This window comes from Trachinotus anak, unplaced genomic scaffold (assembly GCF_046630095.1).
Source record: "Trachinotus anak isolate AG129_WGS33_773 ecotype Australia unplaced genomic scaffold, CSIRO_AGI_Tana_v1 ptg000014l, whole genome shotgun sequence".
NCBI classification, from domain to species: domain Eukaryota; kingdom Metazoa; phylum Chordata; class Actinopteri; order Carangiformes; family Carangidae; genus Trachinotus; species Trachinotus anak.
In genome coordinates, this window is record NW_027273865.1 from 19,040,772 (window position 1) to 19,063,709 (window position 22,938).

General features: G+C 38.5%; 1 protein-coding gene across 3 annotated transcripts; it reads right to left on the bottom strand.

Moving 5' to 3' along the window:
• Window positions 1–1,672: 1,672 nt before the first annotated feature.
• On the bottom strand, window positions 1,673–22,368 carry porb (P450 (cytochrome) oxidoreductase b). Of its 3 annotated transcripts, none has more exons than XM_071496098.1 (16): window positions 22,170–22,368; window positions 18,877–19,064; window positions 12,138–12,186; window positions 11,029–11,157; window positions 10,310–10,462; window positions 8,235–8,359; window positions 7,334–7,423; window positions 6,959–7,057; window positions 6,533–6,649; window positions 6,257–6,375; window positions 5,478–5,659; window positions 5,191–5,340; window positions 4,802–5,069; window positions 4,353–4,498; window positions 3,866–3,951; window positions 1,673–3,545 (listed from the first exon to the last, which is right to left on the bottom strand). In XM_071496098.1, exons 2-16 carry the CDS (start codon window positions 19,053–19,055, stop codon window positions 3,401–3,403), a joined length of 2,037 nt encoding a protein of 678 aa, XP_071352199.1. In that variant the 5' UTR covers window positions 19,056–19,064; window positions 22,170–22,368; the 3' UTR covers window positions 1,673–3,400. The 3 variants fall into 3 exon arrangements, with proteins under 3 accessions (XP_071352199.1, XP_071352201.1, XP_071352202.1); XM_071496100.1 differs by lacking the exon at window positions 22,170–22,368 and adding an exon at window positions 20,950–21,036; XM_071496101.1 differs by lacking the exons at window positions 18,877–19,064; window positions 22,170–22,368 and adding an exon at window positions 15,592–16,089.
• Between the last annotated feature and the right edge of the window lie 570 nt (window positions 22,369–22,938).

The window sequence follows — 22,938 nt, forward strand, 5'->3', positions numbered from 1 at the left end:
TATACAGAACTATGTAAAACCATCAGAAACAACATGAAGCTTTACATTGATCCAAGGCTGCAGATTGTGTTTACTGTTTGAAACTCCACAGACTTTATACAGTTATCTCAGGATAGTATCCTTTGCAACTGTCTATGGGGTGGTGAGAAAACAAAATATAAAACATGGTCATCACTGTTGAATGAGTGTTGACGTCATTTAAGCTACTATGACACCAAACTTTTCCCTTTGCTCCTGTCATGATTACTACAGCCACTGGGTGTCGACATCAGTCTTGGCCTGCTGCACATAGGACCTATTGGCTCATTTTTTACAGGACAGTCTAATTTCTCTTAAAAAACTTGGGAAGTAAATTCACAGAATTGTTTATGTCTTAGTCCTTTGACTGATAACGAAGATATTGAGACAATATGGACATATTTCTCCAATCAGTATTACTGTAACCTGTTCTTTTTGTAAATAAAGAAGGTGCAACATGATGACTTTATGAATTATTCATAAATGATTTGATTGTGTGGTCAGTTATAGTTGAATAATGTCCTTAAACTTGCCACATAGGAACAGTATTTACATAACCTTAGAAAATCAGAAATTTCAAAGGTGTGCTCTGGTACTTAAACACATAACACTGCACCCCTTGTTGGGAATATATATTAATGTTTTTTCAACAAAAACAATGATCTGACTAAACTACATGGAGTTTATACCTGAAAGCATGAATGAGAAGAAGGGGTGGAAAAATGTACGAAAAGTAGTGGAAAACTGGAGTTACTGAACACACCGTCCTTTCATCTAAATGGGAAAAAATGTCACAAAAACATTGAATATTTTGGAAAGTATGAAATGTATGAAACAACTTAATACATCCAATAATGTCCTAGTTGAGCTGAACATTTTAAAGTTTGAATGGAGTAACTATGCTGAACCCGTTAGAAGGAGATACGAATGAAGAAACAGTGGAATAATAAAGAATTTTTGAACCTGAGGAGAACATATAGCAGGATAACATTTGCAATATCACCTAATTAAAATTAGCTCCAGCTTTACATGCTGGAACATAAAAAACTTAATTATGACACAGTCATATGATACATATTAATTTGAAATAGGCCATTATGAGTAATTTAGTTTTTATCAGTTTAAGTACGGTACATATAATTTATGTGAGAGAAAGTAATCCAGCGCGGAAATGGCTGAATGCCACTAAAAATAAAATGTACTGTATAGCAAAGTAATCACTGATTGTAAAAAGTCATGTAACCTGTAGGAGCAGCTGCCAATTCAATTAAAATATAAACCCAGTGTGATTTTTAATCTCTCAGGCCTCATGAATATTATGAGTGATGGAGCTGAAACCTCACATCTAACGACAAATGGCAAACAGATGGTTGAGATAATCTGCTACAGTTAATAGACTGTAGACTTTATAGTTACACCAATTGTCTCAAACACTTAAAACTATTATTTATAATGCTTCTACATCTGAACCTAGGTTTCACTAGTTTCAGTTTGCACAGTGTAGGACACTTTTTGCGTCAGTGTGCAAGCTGGCTGAACATGCACTTTTTCCACTGTTTTAACATGTGCTATTATTACACTTGACTAGGCCACTGTATGTAAATAAACCTCAAAGTTAAACCTTATGTAATGACAAAAAAAAAAAAGACATCAATATGGCAAATTATTCCAATTTTATTCATTAAAAAAACGCATGCCTTGATGCATCCAAACACATCATAAAGTGGAATGACAAAAAGTGACAGCGCCAGGTAAAGTGTCTCAGATGAATTGGAATTTTTTAGATAAGATAAGATAATAAGAAACAACTATTACAAAGACAGTGAAACGTCAGGGTTTTAATGCTAACTTAATACATAAGGCATAGTTGAAAGGCACAGGCTCCACTTTTACTTTTACTCCACTTGGTTAGCTGACCTCATCAAACCCCATATGTTCACATAAAAGTACTGTGATGAATGCTGATTGAAGGATGCTGCAAGACACACAAAATGTTTTGATATGTCCAGTTATCTCCTCCATCTAGTGATGCATATGTGATTGTTCAAAACAATGAAAAAAGAAGAAAAAAAAAAAAAGGCCAAACAGAGGTGGTTGTTAAGACAAAACCAATTCATTACCTTCTGCTGTCAGGTGCATATAAAATAAACTATTTCTACTTGGGAGGTGAGATCTGGTTTCAAGTCTAACATTTTAGAAATATTACAGGGTACCTACAAATTCATTTTCATCATGTTTAAAGGCAGGTTTTTATGGGACACAACGCAAATAACCTCATGTTTTTTTTCTATAAATGATCTTCCCCTTTGCAACACTTTTCATGCCTGTCAAAAGGTTACCGTTACTGATTACAATGAACAACTTATGCATAAAAGGCGACATCCCCTGTCAAAATACAAAGGTAAACATAATTGTACCTATGACACCAGTTTGTTACACAAAACATTTTTCCTCACAGAATGTTTACAAAGTTTTTAAAACAGTATTTTAAGTACTTTAAAAAGTACTACAAGATCTGGGGGAAACTAAAGTCAGCATCCTTTCATGTCTAAAGCTTCTGAGTGTTAGATTGCAACAGGAGCACATCACGCTCATTATATTCACTTAGACATACAGTATGATGTGATATTATCTGCTGTGGTGCTGCAATCTGTTAATCAGTTGGATGAAAGTTACAAATACCTCATGATGGCAAACAGAATAAATCTTTTTAAAATTTTTTGAATTTCCAATGTAAATTGTTATGTTCACAGTGGAGTTATATTATGTACATCCATGGGTTGGGATTGACTGATAACAAGATATTGTCCCACTAAACAAATGGGTTTTCTACTCCGAGTTGTCATCAATTCAGAAAGCTGCACAGCCAAACTGAGTAACTCATTAGTATAAAAATGTGTCTCAAATTTAATCTGAAAATAAGATGAGTATTTGCTGCATTTGCATCTCGTGATGTCTGTGGGTTCCTACATCTAATCTGAGCGCCCAGAGTTGCAGTCGTACACCCAAAATTACACTAATCTTTCAACATTCATATGCATCTCTTAACAGTCTCTGGAAACCAGACTGCGTAACTGTTGTTTGGTCTGAGACCATGGCTCAAGTGAGGACTCCAGCAGACACAGGCTAGTGGTCCAGGTATAAAATGTAGTATACATAAATAGGAAAAATAGACTGAAATTGCGTGTGGGTTTATTACAACCTTCTGAGGTAGGGTTTGCCTCATGATCTGCTACCTGTAACTTTCATTAATCAGGGAGGGTATGAACAAGTTTTTTTTTTTTTTTTTTAATTCAGTCCTGATAAAACAAGACGTACAATAAAAGTCGAAATTTTAAAACCACCACTTGAGTAGTGAGAATGAGACTGGGTTTGATGCTCTTCAACTCCAGACATCTTGTGAGTAGCGTCCCTTGGTCATCAGTTTCTTGATGTAATCTGTGGCCTGGGTGCGCACCATGCCTCCCATTTCTTCTGCAATCTCGTGGAAGGTCGTCTGCACATCCTTAGCCATGTTCCTCGCATCCCTAAACCAGGAAAGAGATCAGTTTAAATGTCTGGTTCCCATCGTTATAGTGATTTTTTTAATCATATATATTTCTGCTTTGAGGAGATTTCAACATTATCAAATAAACTAATATCATCCAGAAATAATGTTCACATCAGTCATGGTGTCAAGCAAGTTTAAATTATTTCAGTTTGTGGCACAAAGTATCAGTGCCTTCACTTAAGGAATATTCAGCACTAATCAGTAACATTTTGCAAAATCAATAAATTAATGTGATATTTACAATTAATTGTGACTTCACTGCAAATCATATTTTTGTTGGTTAAATTTCCTCATTACCCGCAGATGTAGATATGAGCGTTGTCTGTGTGAATCAGCTTCCAGAGGTGCTCCTTATCTTTCTTCAGGAGATGCTGCACGTACACCTTTTTTTGGAGAATGAACAAAAAGAGAAAATGTTCTAATTGTAGTGTATGTACAACACATGGTGAACACACACACACACAAAAAAAGGCACATCAATTGATTCATAAAAAATCTGTATGAAAATAAGGGTTAAAATTTATATAACTTGAGATAAACACTAATGATTAAGGTATTGAAGACCAGTCAGCAACTACAGTAATTATATTTTATCATTGCTATACATTTCTGGTACATTCAGTCAACTCAAAAATGACACTGAGACCTACAATCTGCACCTGATTTTACTGTGATGAAGAAATTCCAGCCACGTGAAGGTGCATTAGTATACAGTAATCACTGCTGGCCAGCGGTTTCCAGCTTCAGTTCAAAGGGACACTAACAGTGATGTAGACAATCGTACCTTCTGCTCCTGGTCTCTGGAGAAGGCAACATTAAGCTGCGTTAGGACTCCACTCCTCTCTGCTTCCTCCAGCTCCTCCTGGTAGAGGTAATCCTCATTCTTATGCCTGCAGCCAAAGTACATCACTGTCTCTCCAACCTCCTTTCCTAAAGAAGAAAGCAAAACAAAACATGGTCAAAATTTTCAGACTCAACCTTCATGTTTTATATTTCACATTGTAAGTATACCATATCACACAGTTTCTACTTAAAACAGCCTAACTCTACGCTTTGCATTTGCAAACTGCATAGGTGGAACTTATCTAAATAGGTCAACATGAATTCAGACATGCCAAACATATTTGGAGACCTACCACCTCATTTTTCTTTCTTTGTAATTGCTGACATAACATTGTGAGAGGTCAGACAAACAACAGTGCATGCACAAACACACACAGCATCTGTTAATACCTTGGTCTTTGAGCCAGCCCCTCTCCTGGATGAAACCCATGAAGGGAGCGATTCCTGTCCCAGGGCCGATCATGATCACCGGGTTGGTAGCTTTGAAGGGCAGGCGGAACTGAGACTTGCGGATGTACATGGGAACAGTTGACTTGTGGCCGTTGTCAGAGACCAGTTTGTTTTTCAGCCAGTTGGTGGCAACTCCTTTGTTGATGCGGCCAGTCTTGGTCTTGTACTCCACCACTACAGCGCAGATGTGGATGTTGTTGGGGTGAACCTGCATAACAGAGGAGTGTTATTAACAGATTACTCCTGTGCTCTAGTAAACCAAAATGCCAAGTAAATTTAAAAACATATGACTTGAATTTCTTTTCCCTGCAATTTAAATAAAGGATTACCTTAGACGAGGAGGCAATGGAATAATAGCGAGCCTGGAGCCGAGGCAGCAGCTCACACAGGTGGTCAATGGGAGGCCTTAAAGACGGCATATCCTCCAGGATGGCGAGGATGTTTCTACTGGCATCCAACACCCAGCTCTGGTAGAGTGCCTGTAGAGAGGCAGCAACAAGAAGAAAACAACATGAAGTGTAAGTGGTGAAAAAAAGGGACGTAACAAATGTACAATGCATGCATCAGTTTGCATTATAACATCACCACGGATGAAACTTCACCACTCATCACTGACCTTGCCTTCGGGGGAGGAGGAGGCCATCTTGCGCATGTTCTCCTGGTCTTTGGGATCTGAGGCGTACTGTGCCAGCTCGTAGAGGACGTTGGTGCGAGGTGGGTGTGTGATGTCCAGGTAGTGAGTAAGGGCTGTGCGGTAGGTGGTGGGGCAGGGGAAAGGGTGCTTCTTGTTGGACTCATCTGGAGAACACATTACCAACACCTTCATTTTTTGGTACCATGAAATTCCACTTTTCATAGTCAACTGGTAACAGAAAATGTTAAGTAAAGTTATGACATGGGCCACTCAACAAAATGTAAAGATAATACTAACACTGTCATGGTAGTATTCTAATGTATCTTGCTTTTCAACATATTGTTTAACACATAGAAATATGGTTACTAGCATGTCTTCTTTGTTGTATTAATACACTGCCTTTTTTATTAAAGGAAATCAAATACATCATGTGATTAGCTTAGCAAATTTGCCTATTAAATATCTGCATTTAATTTTCAGGAATGTTGATAAAATACTTAAACAAAAAGCCTTAAATATCACCTGTGCAACCTCCAAGTACATATAATGATCTCCATGATGACTGGAAACGTCATTTGACTCTTACAAAAAAGTCAACAAGTTATATTACAGCAATTACATGTAATTGCAGTAATAACCATTATCCACTTCAAGTGCAATACATGCACTGTTACTCACAGTATCAGATATCAAGAGGGAATTTCGTGAGAGGGTTTCTGGGACAAATTAAGTCAAGGTGCTTGGGGCTTTCAATGCCATACCATCAAGGTTGTTTAGAGAGATAACCACATCAAGGTCCACTCCAAGGATTTGTCCCAGCTTGTTCACTAACGCAGAGTCATTTGTGGGGAAAACAGCAACGTGGTCTCCTGACTCATATCTGAAACCACAGAATGTGACAAAGTTAGACTTTGTCCTGTATTCATTAAGTCTTAAAACAGAAAAAGAATCAGAGTTGTTCATCTCGTCATATGGTGTTAAGAGATATGGGGAGGAAATTATCCAGTAATTATCTATATAAACCAAACCAGTCTCACCTGATCTTGGAGCCTGTTATATCTAATTCCAGGTGCATAAGATGTCTATCACCAGCTTTGTTGAGTCTGCGGTTGACGGTGACTGGGGCCAGGAAAGGGTTTTTTGAATCAAAGGGCCTGTTAAAAAAAGTAAAAATTTAATTACAAAAGGGTTGAATATAGTCAAAAAAGAGAGTTAACTGCATTTAACAAATGCTAAGATCTATCATTCAACAAATAAATGACTCATCAAGGTTTGAATCAAAAAAAAAAAAAAAAAAGTAATACAGAAAATGTGTTTCTGTGTCCACAAGGGGGCAGAAAGCTTCATTTTTCGAAAGTGACCATTGATGAACTTTTGCAGTTGCCTATAAATGTAGGTGAAACGTGGGCAATGACTAAGCACACAGCACTTTAACAACGACCGGCCTCTGCTGCAGTACTTACGGCTTCTGGACCTCAAAGCTCTTCAGGCGACCAATCTCTCCTGTGTACACTTTGTTCATGTTGATGTCAGTGTGCTCCTGCAGCTCGTACTGCCGTATGCTGTGAGGGAAATGTTGAAGTTGAAGTTAGCCTCCTCCAACACTGCATGCATACATAGTTTCATTTCCAGTGACATAAATTAAAATAGATGTTGACTTGTTCTTGTTTTATGGCCATGTGAAATGTAATACTGTTCATACAGGGATACTACAGTAAGGAATGTAAAAAAGCGTTTGAGGTAAAGATAAAATAATGTAAGACGACTATAATTCAAAAAGAGTAAAATTGTAAATGGTCATATAATACACAAAAACTGTGAAATGTCTACAAATGCACCTTGAGTCATCTCCTAAGGCTTCCACTCCAAAGTGCTCACAGACTGCCGGCCAGAACTGCTCCCTCCATGAAATGAAGTCCTCCTCCAGACTGAAAGACGAAAACAGACAGACACAAACAGTTTGAATTAAGATTTGTTCAAAAAAGCAGATTTAAATTAGACTTCTTATTTACAATAACACGAAAACGCTTTGAAAAACATCTTGAAAAAATTTATTTGAAAAGTTTTGTTTCTTCAAGAGAGACGACTTAAATAAGAGTGATTTTATTAAAAGACAAAACAAAAACATTGCTTGAAATGAACAAGTTTTGATTCCTACTCACAATTTAGCACATATGATTTTAACAGTTTTGGAGCCAAAAATGTAAACCTTTTTTTGAAGGTGACATTAGAGGGAAGGGGTCTATACAAATTACATTTATGGATATTCTCTCAACAGGATTATGTGCGTTTGGCCTGTGGTTGGTTTAAAAGGTCTGTGCAGTGCTAAAAGTGTAAAGGGTTAATTGTCTAAGGGGCATGAATGTATTCGGTACGTTTTCTAACTTAGATTTCATTTGTGTGAACATAAAGACGGCAACATCTCCGTTCAGCTACCGACCATGTACTTCACCCTGGCTGCAGATTTATTTTGGTAAATTTATGCCAGTTATCCATGCATTCGTTTTTTTCTTTTAACACTTTTTAAATTGTCCTGATCCCACATGCATGATGTTCTTTTTTCAGCAAACTCAACTCTAAGTCTGACATTATGTTACTATTACAGACTCCAGAGGGTTTTAAACAATCACAGATTGTTGTTCATGTGATGTAATTTCTGCTGCATCCTAAACCTTGATAACCCAATAAAATGGAAGTGAGCATTTCTTCATAGGCTCAGAGGACTAATTGGTTACTTACTTGCCATCATCATCTCCCAAACCAAGATCAAAGATGCGCTTGGCTCCCAGTTCTTCCAGCCTTTTGTCAACATATTTTCCCATTGCATTGTAGTGTTCATATGTCTTGTTGCCCAAAGCGAATACCTGAAGACAGAAACCATTAATCATTGAGCTTGAACAAATATTGACCTGGAACACAGTGTACATGATGAACCTGTGGTTTTCAGTTATTAAACATTATTAACATTTAATAAAAGGTTTGTCTTTTGTAATTAGTCAATTTACAGTTATTGTCATCATCAGGTAACATGTCCCTTATTCTACAAAAATACAGTATGAAAATAAAATGCAACACGGAATAATATCTTACAAGAGATGCTGAAAAATCTCTCTGTTTTATATACATCATTACTCTAATCCACACCAGAAAACAACAGATAAAACACAGTAGGAAGGATGTAACTGTGCCCAAGAATTCTCACAGTCAAGTCCTCCACTCATATGAGGCCAGGGCGCTGCGCCCAAACAATCACACAATTACACACACGCACAGACAGACCAGTTCGTGCTAGTGAAGCCTGCAAACTCAGTTTGAGAGCCACGCAAACTGACAAAGTGTGACTCATAAAATAAGCAGGTTGTGCAGGAACAATGGTGAACAAAATTTGAATATAAAATTTGACTCATATCCCTTATGTTCACTGTAGGACTAATGCAAATCCAGCCTGTACGGTTAATCCAAATATTTGGAGGTAGCCATTCAAATTTCCATGTAACATTACCTCTGAAAAGGGAAATAATGGGAAAAAGGGGAAATAATTTGCATTCTTTAAAAAACTGGAAGGGCTAGTGCAGGGCTGAAGGTAAGGAGCAAAACAGAAGCTATACAGAGAAGCTATACAGAAAAAATGGACATTGAAAAATGTAGTCACCACATAATTTTACCTTATCAAATTCAACTTGTGGTGACATGAAACTAGAGCGGCAATCAATCAATCAATAAAACATTACTTGGCGACTATTTTGATCAGCTTTTAATAATTTGAAGGGTCTGTAAATGAGACTTTAAACAATAACATAGCTTCAAACAACTACTTTAATGAAAAGATGTAGTGGAGTAATGGTGTCCTGAGCAGAAAACAGCAGTGCATGTGAGTACCTCCGGTTAAACTGTTGGCCCAACCCACAAATAACCACAACACCCATTAGTGAGATGGCACAGTGCAGTACGCAGCCTTCAGGTGAAAGTGACCTTCCAGAATTTCCTCCACTGAGGAAAACCATTTTTTTTGTATAAGATACCTCTGACAAAGACAGAGATAAAACCAGAACACAGGCGTACTGGACATGGGGAGTACAGGCTCAAATCCCAGTTGACCAGTGGACCATCAAAACATCCAAAGTGTCATTCATGTGGCCGGGCTCAGCAGATAACTCCAAGCCTGAGTTTCTTATCCAGATCAACTGTGGAGCCAAATACTAATTTCCAACTTGACTTGGAACTGGCTTTTCTTCTCCTCAGTGTCTAAGTAACAATGTCTCAGTAACATAATGTTACATGTCTGTTTTTATTAGTGACCTGCTACAGGAGGTGTGATAACCGTGTTCAACAAGTGTGGCTATCACTAGCTGGCCTTCTGCCAGCATTGCTTTGGAGCATGTCATGGCAGTGCTAGCATGAGCTAATGGTCATGATTGGATTGTTTTTTTTGGCTCTCATGTACATGTACCGGGTAGCTTTATTGTGCTTCCCATCATGTGTTTTAGTGGCAGCTTCACAACACTTTGCTGAGTGAGAATGTTTCAGTCTGAGATGCTGGTGGTCTAGTGCCACATCTAGTAGCAGAGATGATCATTTACAGAACCTTCATGCCATTTTTTTAGCAAAATTACAAATTTCTGATGGTTTCATTGGACAAAACAAGACATTTGATGGAAAACTTAATGCACTGTTCAACCTGAAGAGATACCAACATATTTATGCACAACTAACACCAAAATAATTCCTATACAATTACTTTTTAATTACACAATTGTCACTGTTCTTGTTAGCTCATAAGAATTTCAAAGAAAAAACATGACATTAAAACTCACAGTGTAGTTTAGTCCGCTGAGGTCTTCATCATCATTTTCCTGCAGCCAGTCATAAAAGTCCTGGGCATTATCTGTTGGGTCTCCTTCACCATAGGTGGCCATGCAAAATATGGCGAGGGCGTTTTGAACCTCCGACAGACGGGACAGTTCCCCCTGGAACATAAAATATCAGCATCAGAACGTGAACACTATAGAGCTAATAAGTTTGTCTTCAATGCTGACCTTTCAGCAAAGTTCTCAGTGTTGCAACACACTCTTGGACAAAGCCTGATATCATTATATTGTGCACTTTGTATTTTTGTGATTGAAACAGTATGCACATTTAGATAGGAGTGTGTGCTGTCCTTGGGTTTTTATGGTCTGCATTAGTCTTGCTTGTTTTATTACACAGTGCAGTAATTTCTAATTAGAATAGACCACATTATTCTGGCTGTTATTTGGCTTGTTTAGAATCTGCCATGATGCAGTATATGTATTATAATAACATGTCTGGACAATGCAGGATAATCAGATTATTACCACCAGGATGGTAACTGAATGACTGCTTTACTACAGTAACACACTGACTTCTACAGTCATTGTTACTGCAGTGATACTTCTCACATGACACGATCACAAATCATTCACTCCAGCTATAACTACTATAATCCACAAGAATGAGAAGGACTTAATTAATTTTAATTATGTGGGTTGTATATTCTTCCACTGATGCAAATTACCATGTCATACTCCTCTGGATCAGCAGCCATTCCTTTCATGCCATAACGCTGAGCATCTTTGGACAGTCTGTTAGCAAATTCCTCTGCTGTGCCCGTCTGGGAGCCGTAGAACACAATGATGTTCTTGCCCTGGTTACAAACAGACAGAAAATCATTTACATGCTGCATGAAAAAAGCTTTCTCCCACAACTGTAACAAGCACCTAACTCGACTCTTACTGTTTACTATTATTGCAGAACAATTTAAGAGTGCTACAGATGAATTACATCTATTGTAAATGACATAAAACATATTCAGAATTTATTTTCTTCCAAATGCTGCAACACTGCATTTTGTCAGCCTCTGCATGTGACAGGGAAATCACACTAACACAACCAGAAACTGAATAATGTGGGGGAAGAAAAATGATACAAATTTGGGTTTAAATTACTTTCTCCACCATGTAGCTAATCTGTACATAAACAGACTGCTCCATCTCTACATTTGTAAGAATCAGGAAATATTTTGTCCTTGTCTGCAAAGTTGCCATAATTCATAACAACGAAAAACAGAAAAAAATCAAATAGCAGTGGGGGCCACACTTCTATTCTATCACCATTATGGTATCTGAACTATTTTCTGCAAAACCACACAATTCAAAACCAAAGTCTTTTCTCAAGGCTGTCTTGAAAACAGAAGACCATCAAAGTCAAAACAGGGTTTTCCAAATCTAAAACTGCATACATTAGCAGAGAGACCATTATACTCATCAAAGTCATAGTCTTCAAAGAGGGAAACCAAAGTTTATCATTTTAACAATGTAATTGTTTTTTTTGTTTTTTTTTTATTGCTTCAAGCTGCTGGGGAAAAAAACACTACAAAGGCAGTTTTCTCTTGAAGAGCTTCCAGATAAAACAGGCATTTACTTGGGAAAATAACTTCAGGGTTGATCAAAACCTGGAGAGGGGCCAGTTAACACTGTTTAAACACTGTATAATTGCAAGTCTGAATGGCTCACAGCAACAAAAGAAAACATATGATACACAAATTATGGGAAGGGTGACTAGGAAATAAAAAAATTAATAAAATGACTAGGAAAAAAGAATAGTTGTTTGAGCAACATTACTCACTGTTTTCTTCATTTTCTCAATGAAACTTGTCTCTCTTGTGGTGGGCGCTCTGGAAAAAGGAAAAATAAAAAGATTTCACTAGTTATTAGGTCATTTTAGCCTAAATAACAGTTTGTTCCTAAACATGATTCTGTGACAAGCTACTGTTCAACAGCTGATCATAATTAGAAATATTGGCCTATATTTTGGCTGAATTTACAGACATTGCAGATATAAATGAACCTTTTTTTTTTTTTTTTTTTTAATAATTTTTTTGGGCTTTTTATGCCTTTATTATAGCTTAGACTGACAGGAAAGGGGGCAGAGAGAGGGGAATGACACGCAGGAAAGAGTCGGACCGGTCGGGAGTCGAACCGGTGACCGCCTGCCAAGAGCTCAACATGGTACACGCCCCAACCACTCGACTACCGGGCCGCCCATAAATGAACCTTTAACAGCATTACATTTACTCATTTGACAGATGCTTTTATCCAAAGTGACTTACAACTGAGGGAGAATGCTAAAGCTTCAATAATGTAGGGGACCTTGAAGTAAGTAAGAGGTATTAAATCTGTTCAATAAGGCAAAGTGCTACTTTGGCGTGTTAGGGTGATGGAGGTACAGGTCAGAGATGAGTCTTCAAGAGGTTCTAGGAAACATTAAAAGGTAAAAGTTTGTATTAACCCCCTAAATTTAGCATTTTAAGCACTAAATACCCAGCTAATTAAAAGTTTATAACACAATATAAAGTAGTTGTAAGACTGTGATAACAGGTAATACATATGAGGTAGACACGGCTCAACAGGCTCATATACTTAATCAACTTCTGTGTAAAAGGTCTATAAACAAAAGTAGAGATAGGCGTTGGGTCGACATCATTATTATTATCATTATCAACATTATACTTACTGACTTTTAGGGAAATCACACTGTCATACTGATTCGAATCAAAAATTGTGTTGGTCAAATTCATGATTCTGAGAAAACTTTAATTTAAAAGAATATGATAAAAAAATCTTATTAAGGGCAAGTTATTGCTAAGTCTTACAACAGACCATGACATGAGAGGATTTCAAAAATAATCAGCTAAGCATAATCATCTAAATAAACGCTTCAACAGGAAGTAGCGGAGCAGTGACTAAGCAGCAACACACGCATTAGTCATACTAACTGTGAGTACAAGCACGTACTAAGAATATATTACACAGTTTTGAATATTTAAAATGAAAGTGGTAGATACATTATCATTACAGCTTACCCCTCATGGTAATTTAAAAGCTTGAGTCAGATTTATCCAGGAAGTAATTAATGGATGGGAACAGATCAAAACAACAAGTGTCCGTATAAAAAGGTACACGGGAAGCAAAATCTATTATTGAACCAAATAAAAGGCAACGCCGCTTCATTCAGCATCAAAGCTCTGAGTGGACAGCTGCAATTCTGTCTGCACAGAAAAAGGCAAAGGCAAAAAGGCTACAAATTGTCATGTGAAAGAAGAATGTGTCTGTAACCAGGAGCACAAGACTCTAATACAACCATTCAATCTGAGTGAAATAGAAGAATAGGGTAGAAAGATATGCCAAAAATCATATTGAGATTATTATTAATAGTTTATATTTCATTTTTAAAAAATGATAATGTGAGTTTTCCTGTGGTCTGTACCAAGCAAGCATGTTCCCTGAAGAATATGATTTGTAGGCCAGTACATGTCTGTAGCATCAATTTTATTTATGAATCAATGGCATGTTGAGAGACATTTTACCTTTATGCCGCTCCTGCGATTTGGAGTTGCACTTGGCCATATTGAGATTTCGATAATGCTTCAGTTAATTTTTTTCACAATAACAGAAAGAGTATATTCATTTCCTATATAATATATCTAACTGATTTCTTTTTATGTTAATCGCGCCAGCTGTCTATATGTAACAACAATTTACAAGCTAGGAAGCAGTGTGCAGAGTGCAGGCATGTGGAACTGATGCCCAACACGCCATAGAAACTGTCCCCCCATGGTTAACACGGATTGCACTCTGAAGCCAAGTGTAAATTCCTGATAGAAATTTAAAAGAAGAGCCTTTGCCCCGAAGCTGAAGCATTCCTCACAGTTTTAACAGGATCTGTCTGAACTGTTATCAGCTCACACCGTCTGCTTCACCGGCCCCAGAGTGACTCAAGAGGTTTTTTTTTGTTCACCTTAGACAACAGTCAGGTTACCAGACTTCAAAATCTATGTCCCATCAAAAATACTGTGACAACAAATGCAAATATCTTGAGCCTATGTAAAATTAAACATACAGGACACGCAACAAAGGATATCACTTTCCCCATCTCTGTAACTATAAAGACAAACTACTATTTAATAATATTCTGAGAGACATTTAATGTGGACAAAACATATGGAATAAAAATTAAAAGGAAAGAAATAGTGGTTGATGACAAAGCACTAGTGTTGAAGGACTATTAGTTACAGCCTGAAACTGACCAACGTTACTTTAAGTAGACAAAGTTGTATTTGCAAATCATACATGTCAAATGATGGTATCTCAAAATCAGGAAATAACCTGTGTTAGTTTGATTCTAACAAAATTAGATTCTAATTGGGGAAATGGTTCCTGTGAGAGTGCAGTATACACCTATAATACTGATGGAAGTATAAAAATAAAGTGTGCATTTTGTAATTTAACAGCAAATGCAAATAAGCTCATGATCTTAACCATCTTTACTTTTCTGCAATGGCTTGAGTCCCACATAAAAACAAACTCACGTCTGCTGGCGTTTAGTTACTGTTTGAACTATACAGTTCAGTCCAAATAGTTCAGAGCTCATCATATGTATATACTGTCAAAATGAAATTTCCATTCATCCATCTATACAGGACCCAAACCTTTTCAAACATGCACACTGAGTCAGTTTAGTCTTCCTCTGTAACACAGGCCCATTCAAACATGGAAGTGATCTTATGATGCTACAATCAATGACACATTTTTCCCATTTACGACCTGACACCAATAAAATGGAAATCACACCTCATGCTAGGTTTGTTTACTGAATAAAATGGAACAAGGCTTAAAATGTGCAAGACGGTGACGGCCAATGAGGTAAATGACTGAGCTTGTGGAAAAAGGGGGAAAAAAAACCAGAGGACCAAATAATTAAATTGTGTTTGTGGTCAAACAGATTTTATCACCATCTCTTATGTAACCTACTGGGAACATTGAATGGTTTTTGAAACCACTATCTTCCCAGGCTGTGATAGAAACAAGCAACTACACCTTGTATGTACAAAGTTACCAGTTTGATACAGTACTTATAAATAAAGGTGTTATTCAAACTCCCACTGTGATCTGTGCTATCATATTCAGCAGCAAGATTAAACTTTGGCAGCTGGTTGTAAAGCCAACTCTAGGCACAGATCATGAAATATATACACATCTTTCTCTATCTTACTGAGCGGTAAATCAAACACTTTACTGACCTCTCAGCAGCATCTCTCCTGTCCTCTGGCAGGGAGAAGACACAGCCCATGGCATGCAGCCCTGTAGCTCACCGTTGCCTCTAGCACCACTGGCTAGGCCACACCGGAAACCGCCACGCTCAAAATCAAAAGCAGGACGTCAACACTCCACAACCACAGGATGGAAAAAATAAAACCAGTCCAGAAAGGCAGCTGGACACTTGCAGCTTTGGAAGAGCTGCCTGCCTTCACCTTAGAGTCTCCAACACGATCTGAACTCTGCCTCTTCCTGTGCTGCTCTCTGAGACCAGCAGCGTCTGTTCTCCACACACGCTCGCACACGCACACGCGCGCACACACACACACACACACACACACACACACACACACAGAGCACAGCAGCCTACAAGCCCTGTCAGTGTCTGGCAACCGCTGAGGACACAATGGTGGGAAACTGACTTTCCCATAAAATGTAGCAGAGCTGCAGACCCACAGTTTTGACTCACACAAACACACACTGAAACACTCTCGGGCTGAAAATGCCTTCCTCCTCATCCCCGCCCCTTTCCCTCTCCGGTCTGAAAGGTGTTCGGAACGAATAAGTCTACAAGAGCCATTCTAAGAATTTGGCTAGTTATCAGAGCAACTCCTCGGTGGACCATTGAAGGGGGGAAAGAGCTGTGAATGGTCGTTTTTTTCTGAAGTATCCCCCGCCCCCATCTCACTGGAGGAGAGAGGGGAATGTCATTGCTATAGCAACCTCATTTATCATAAAAGGATTGCATTTGTGACATGGCTCTACTCCAATGGCAGTGCAGCACAGCCCACACACACACAGACAAACACACACACACAAAAAAAAAGAAAAAAGGGGAGTGGGGAAAGAAGAATAAAAAAAGTAACTCAGGGCAAAGAAAGAGTTGCTTGTCTTTTGCCTCAACTTTCCACCTTTGGAGAGGACTCACAAAAGGAGCTTGGCTCGCCCTCCTCGTTTGTTCTCCAGGGAACTTTCAAAATGGGTTCAGGGCCAAAAACAAAAGCACAGGAAAGGCATGGAAGACTACGCCCCCTTCATAACAGTTAGGTAATCACTGCTCCCTTTGAGGGGAGGGGAGACCAGCTTGGCGCTTGTGTTGCTCTATGTTCCCTTCCTGTATTCCCGCCCTCCACAGATACACACTCTTCCCGAGGCAAAACATGTCCTCCAGGGGTCTTTCCTCTTTCTAGCCAACCTCCTGTTTTCACACAAATGGTCAGGATCTCCCTCGTTCAGCCTCCAACACTGTCTCCATTCACACAACCAACGTAGGACCTCAGCCACACAGCGAGCGTGGCTGCTGCTGCTGCTGGCCCGTGGCTTTACTCTGGTGACCAAAGGAATTGTGTTGTGGTTGGGGAGGGACTAAAAATGTGGCCAGTGGAAGGAGAGTCCACTGAAAATAAGCCAAGCCTCCATCGCTCCACTGATAAGTGATGAGGGGAGGGAAGAGAGGAGGGAACACTCACACGCACTGACACCAGAGAGAGAGAGAGAAAGAGGCAGTCTGAGAGAAAGAGAGAGAGATCAGATAAGTGTGCGAGAGGAGAAGGACTGCACAAAAGAGGGGCTACAGACAGCAAAGGTCGTTACTAGTGGAACATTTACAAGGGCCTCAAACCATGCACCCTCACACACTTGCTTCAAGGCCAATTTGGTGACAGCTTGTGTTCAGAACTTTATGGCAGAGTCTTACTGAGGGAAAACATTTGTTTCTTTCTAACTGCTTATGTGTAATAAGGCACAGGCAGATCACCAGAGAAACACACACTTATCCTCATCATTCTTCTCTAATGAAAACATATACAGCTACAATGATTGGTCAGTAACTCAATTAGTTGATAGACTGGAAATTAATGAGCGATTGTTTTTATAATCAAATCACTTTGGCCATTTTCAAGCAGCAATGCACAACACTTGATGGGTCCAGCTTCATCAATGTGAGGATTTTCTGCCTCTCTCTTTGATATAATTGTAAACTGAATAGTTGGTCAGACAAAACAAGACAATTGAAGACTTCATCTTGGACTGTGGGAATCATAGCAGGCCTGTTCCACTATTTTCTGTTAGAGACAAATGGATTTATGAACTAATCAAGAAATTTACTGGCAGATTAATCGATAATGAAAATTGATTAGCGGCAGCCCTAAAAAATATTATCTAAAAAAGAGCCTTGTAACCCAGACACCGGCTTAATAGCGTTCAATAAAAATATCCCTTCCAGCTGCAGAACAACATGTCTTCTGTAACTCCAGATCAGCATGTTTTTACAGCTTTTTACACAAACCAAAGTATGTCTGAGAACAAGCAGTTACTTGATCACATAGGAGAAATAGAATCTGGCTATGGACTTCATTCCAGATTAAATGACAAAACATCATGTGCATTTTAAACACCAATTACCAACAATAAAGATCTGAAACCAATACCACCCCCTGGTGTATATACAGCACACACAGATCACTGGTGTAACACAGTTTAGCGCAAACAAAAGAGTTCAAGCTACTTTTCCAGCAGAGCTAATGTGAATTAAATTTCACACATAGAATATCATGTCACTTGTGGGACAAAAGCTAAACACGACCAGTGCTACTCTCTGGGCTTTGTTCATAAGCTATTGGTCTCACAACCCATTACTGGATAAAGACCATGCTCTAAGATCCAACTTTATACAGAACCATGATCACTGAAAGCAAACGTTGGACCCACAGTTGTCAAGCTGTCCACACGAGTCTGTAGGGCTCACAATCTGGAGCTAGCACTTAAAAGTGAGGATAATGTTATAAATCTAAGCTACATAGAAAACAGTAATGATACAACAAAATGCAATAATTTCATGAAAAAATATTAATGAATAAGGATGTGATTGAAACAACATTGCCTTTTCTTACAGCATAGTACCACGGTATGAAAATGCAACATTTTGAGTGTTTTAAAAAAAGTGTAAGAATGATCAAAAAATAACTTTTCATTTTTGATAACAGTGAAATCTATATCTAAATAATAAGCCAAGACCTTAGAAACTGGATTTCCTAAGAGTCAAAAATGTTAAAAGAGTCAAATCTGAATTGGAACCTGGTAAAACTACAAAGGATATTACACACACAGATTATATATATATATATATATATATATATATATATATATATATATATATATACACACACACACATACATATATACATACACACACACATAAAAAATGTTCTTTTTTTAAATTTAATAACAGCAAAAAATGAAAATCCAGGTGTAGCCTGACAGATACTCACGGTGTGTCGAGCTTCTTGAATTCAGGGATGGGCTCGGGTTTCTTCCGGGACATGAACCAATAAATGACGAGGCCGACTATCAGGGAAAAGAGGAAGAGGTCCAGGTTGCTAAAAAGAGGTTCCTCTTCATCCACCATGGGCTCAGTGTGTGTGGCGGTCTCAGTGTCCATGTCTGCCATGTTGACACTCTGCATGGGGACAGTGAGAACACTGCTGTTAGACCAGTGAAAAAATAAGCAAACACTTGTATAGTGCTGAAACTGTTATGTGACCAATTGAATATTTTAAAATAAATTTACCTAATAACTAACCTAGAATTTTTTCCATTTATCATCAAGTACTATAGCAAAAATGCCTTTAGGTTTTGAGCTGTTGGTTAAATTAAATTAGATTCAACGTTATTGTCATTGTAGAGAGAAGCAGCAGTGCATTGAAATTATTCTTAATGCAAACAGTTACAAAAGTGCTTATAGAGATATATTAAAATGCAAAATGAATAAGAGAACAATGGAGTAGTGAGAGTGAAGGGATGCAACTGTGAGATGAAAAATAAACAATATACAAAATGAAAGTTATGCAAACTACACACCAGATTTATTTTTAAAAACAATAACGTGTTCCCCCCTTGATCTCCTTCCTGATACTGGCTCATTTGTGATTAATGTGTTTAACATAAGCTGGAGGGACTGTTGTAATTTAAAACCTGTCACTTAAAATGTGTTCTGTGTCTTCAGTCTCGGTTAAAAAAAATCCAGCTGAACAAAACTGGGGATTCTGGCATAAAACTTGTTAAGTCCTTGCATAGAACAATATGATTGCTAACATATGTGCGCCACATTCTACATGTTACAGCATACAATGACAGCTTTTGTACAAGTATTGTTGGACTAGTTGCTCTACCACTTGGCTCTGCATATTACAACATTGTGACCCTCTGCTTTCTATACATGAGGAATCAGCGACAGCAATTCTTCTCAAACTGAGCATGAGAGGACTTCATGTTCTCAGCTCACCATTTACAATTTGGTTCAAGGAGTCAAAACAATGGGATCAGGTTTTCTCTGATCCTGTGAGCTTGCTGTCTCACAACTACAGAACAGTCAGACTGATATCATTTTTCTCAGCCATACACTCTAAATCAACAGATGTCTTGCTTGCTCACTACTATTCTGCTGACTCACTGATGTTAAGTAACCCATGTACAGAGATACCTGTGTGCCAACCCCAGTAGGTACAGAAGTCACTGTGACTTCCTGGCATGCAATACTATCAAACTAAAAACCTAGCACAGTCAAAAACATACTCCAGTCATTCCTAAATCAAATATTTCAATAACATTTTCATTGTGAATTTCCCCACTGTAGGACTAATAAAGGCTCTCTTGACTTATTTTATCACAGATCAGTGAACTGGAATATCAGCTTGTGACCATCTTGTATTTTATAATCCACATTTAGTACTAGATCATTTTATATTATAAGGTAATGTGTTTAGAATGGGTGACTACCGGTCACTGAAGCAAGAATCTCAGATCAAGTCAATCAGCACACTAAGGTTTTGAGCTTTTTTTTAACATTAACTACACAGCAGCTTTGGTAATAGATTCTAGTCATACGATCAGCTATTGTGGTAATCAGTGGTTTCTAACTGGTCTGTTAAAATTGTACTCACTAGTTTTATAATAGCATTTATTGGTGTCCTTAATAAAATCAAATGACTAACCAGTATTAGATTTAAAACCAATACCAATATTTAGGAGTTTACAATGATAACACTACATAACATAGTTGTGTTGACACTCCTTTAGAGAGGTGTTGATTAAACCTAACGATCACTTTGGATTGGCTGTAGTTAGTGGTGCTGTTGAATTGTTTTCCATTATAAGGATCAATTCTATTATTTTGTCCACCCCATTTATAACAATGAGGGCAGGCTAAATAACCCAATCATCCCTCTGTGTAATGCAATGTACGTATAGTAATGCAATACAGTTCAACAGCACCATAAACCACAGATCACCCAGGAGAAAACAAGCGCCAAGCACCAGTAAGGATCTCAAACTAAATCACTCACACTTTAACAGTGTCTCCTGTCTGCAGCGACACAGTATCCATGCCGACTACTCTGCTTAGTGATCTCCCAGCAGGATCAATCATCAGCTCAAACTGAAAACACAAGTGCCTCCTGTTCACAGTCCATCCATCCAAGTCAGCAGCTCGGTAGTAACAGGAAAATACTAACTTAACAGGTAGTTTCTACTAGTGACTTAAGCAATAAGTTTTTCTTATTGATTTCACACACTATTGAAGAGATGACATGAGGGATCTTAATCAGCAACTATTGATTAATGATTCATTGTCCGCTGGTTCCAGCTTCTCAAATGTGAGGATTTGCTGCTTTACTCTGTCAGTTAGATTAACATATTGGGCTTTTAAAATAAACAAGCAATCTCTGTACATCATTACAACAGGCATTTTCACCACTTTTTGACATTATATAGAAATGTAATAAGTTTCACCAGTGGTTTAAAAGCACCACTGACGCCGTGGATAAAGCTGTCCTGTGTACTGAAGAGGTTTATGCTGATAACACATGGTGCATTCACAACAACGTGAGACTTTGGTCATGTGCAAGTTGAAGAAGCTCTGATGGCTGTTGCTGATGGGGTTTCAATCATCGATGAACCAGATTTGGACGAGGTTTACTCCAGTTCATCCTGACGACTTCTGCTTAGAGCAAATAATTGTGTAACCGGTTCCCGACAGCATGTGAGAAGCTCCAGATATGTTCGACAATTTTGTCCACAGGGTTAAGTGATAGCTGAGGATATTTCCCTGATTATAAAACCACTCAGGTTAGGACAAAACCAGAGAAATGACCATGACAGCCTGCGGGAGAGGAGCCGGGGCCCTGGCTATTCCCCGGAAGACTGACTGAAAACATGACACTGTAAAAACAAACAAACAAACAAACAAACTGGCCAATTCAGACACAAAATAATGTTGCCTAAAGCATGATACATACAAATCCGATGGGATTAAAGTGTTTCAATCTACACATGCTAAATAAACAACTGGTCACAACGTGATATAAGTTAGCCTCAGTTTGCGTAACACAGGACTCAGCATTTCTCTCAAGCTAACGGTTGCCTGAGGAAGCTGAGTATTTCCGCTCTTTTTTAAGTTGATAGTTTCGGAGTGAGTGTATTATCCCGAAGGTGTCGGTCCCACAGACTGCCACAGAGCAGAGACAGACATAAAGCAGTTTCAGAGGTGAGTTTGGTGTGGTCTTACCCTTGGCTCTCCTCTTCGTGTCAGGCTCACACTGCTCTCTACACGGAAGGAAACTTTACGCCATGTAGGATCAAACCAACTCCGGCCCGGCAGCGGGGGAGGACCTTTATACTGTCAATGCCAAATAAATATTCTCCGGGTGTATTTTCAGTCTTTGACAACCTGTAGGTATGTGTTTTTAAAGAGACAGTTCCGATCTAACGGGCTAGCAGATTTCATCGTGTTCATTTTTTTAAATTTCTAGTAGACACGTGTTTTCACTTGGGCCGGTCTATAAAGGCATTACCTAATGTCAATGTGCGCATGTAACCTGCAATAATAAATGACTGGAGGTGCGGCAGGCCAATGGTCATGGTTATGTAATCCAACCCAGAGCCTCTGCGTGTCCCTGACAGGCTGAAAGGCAGACTAGTCAGACATGTCCTCCACAGTTTAAAGGCTGTTTATGTTCAAGGCATTAAGGACACATAGATAGCACAACAACCTGAGGGGGGCTTCTTCCTGCATGCTCAGCTGTTCTCACAACCTTAGGTAAAAGTAACAAAACCACAGTTTCAAAATACTCCATTAGTAAGTAAAAGTCCTGCATTCAAGAAGTCAATAAGTACTCTCAGAATAATGTTCTTAAAGTAGCAAAGTAAAAGTACTCTTTCTGTAGTAAAATGTCCCTCATGGCTGATACTGTGATAAAACGAGCTGCACTTTATGCATAGCTGCAGGGAAACTCAGGATTTATACCCACAACTTTAATTCTACTGGATAAAAGGGC

Excerpts from the sequence above, each read along its gene's own strand:
- porb (XM_071496098.1), bottom strand. The coding sequence starts at position 19,055 with ATGGCAGACATGGACACTGAGACCGCCACACACACTGAGCCCATGGTG. Across the intron at positions 7,424-8,234 it reads TTGGGAGATGATGATGGCAA|TCTGGAGGAGGACTTCATTT; the intron begins GTAAGTAACCAA and ends TTCGTCTTTCAG. Across the intron at positions 7,058-7,333 it reads GCCTTAGGAGATGACTCAAG|CATACGGCAGTACGAGCTGC; the intron begins GTGCATTTGTAG and ends TTTCCCTCACAG.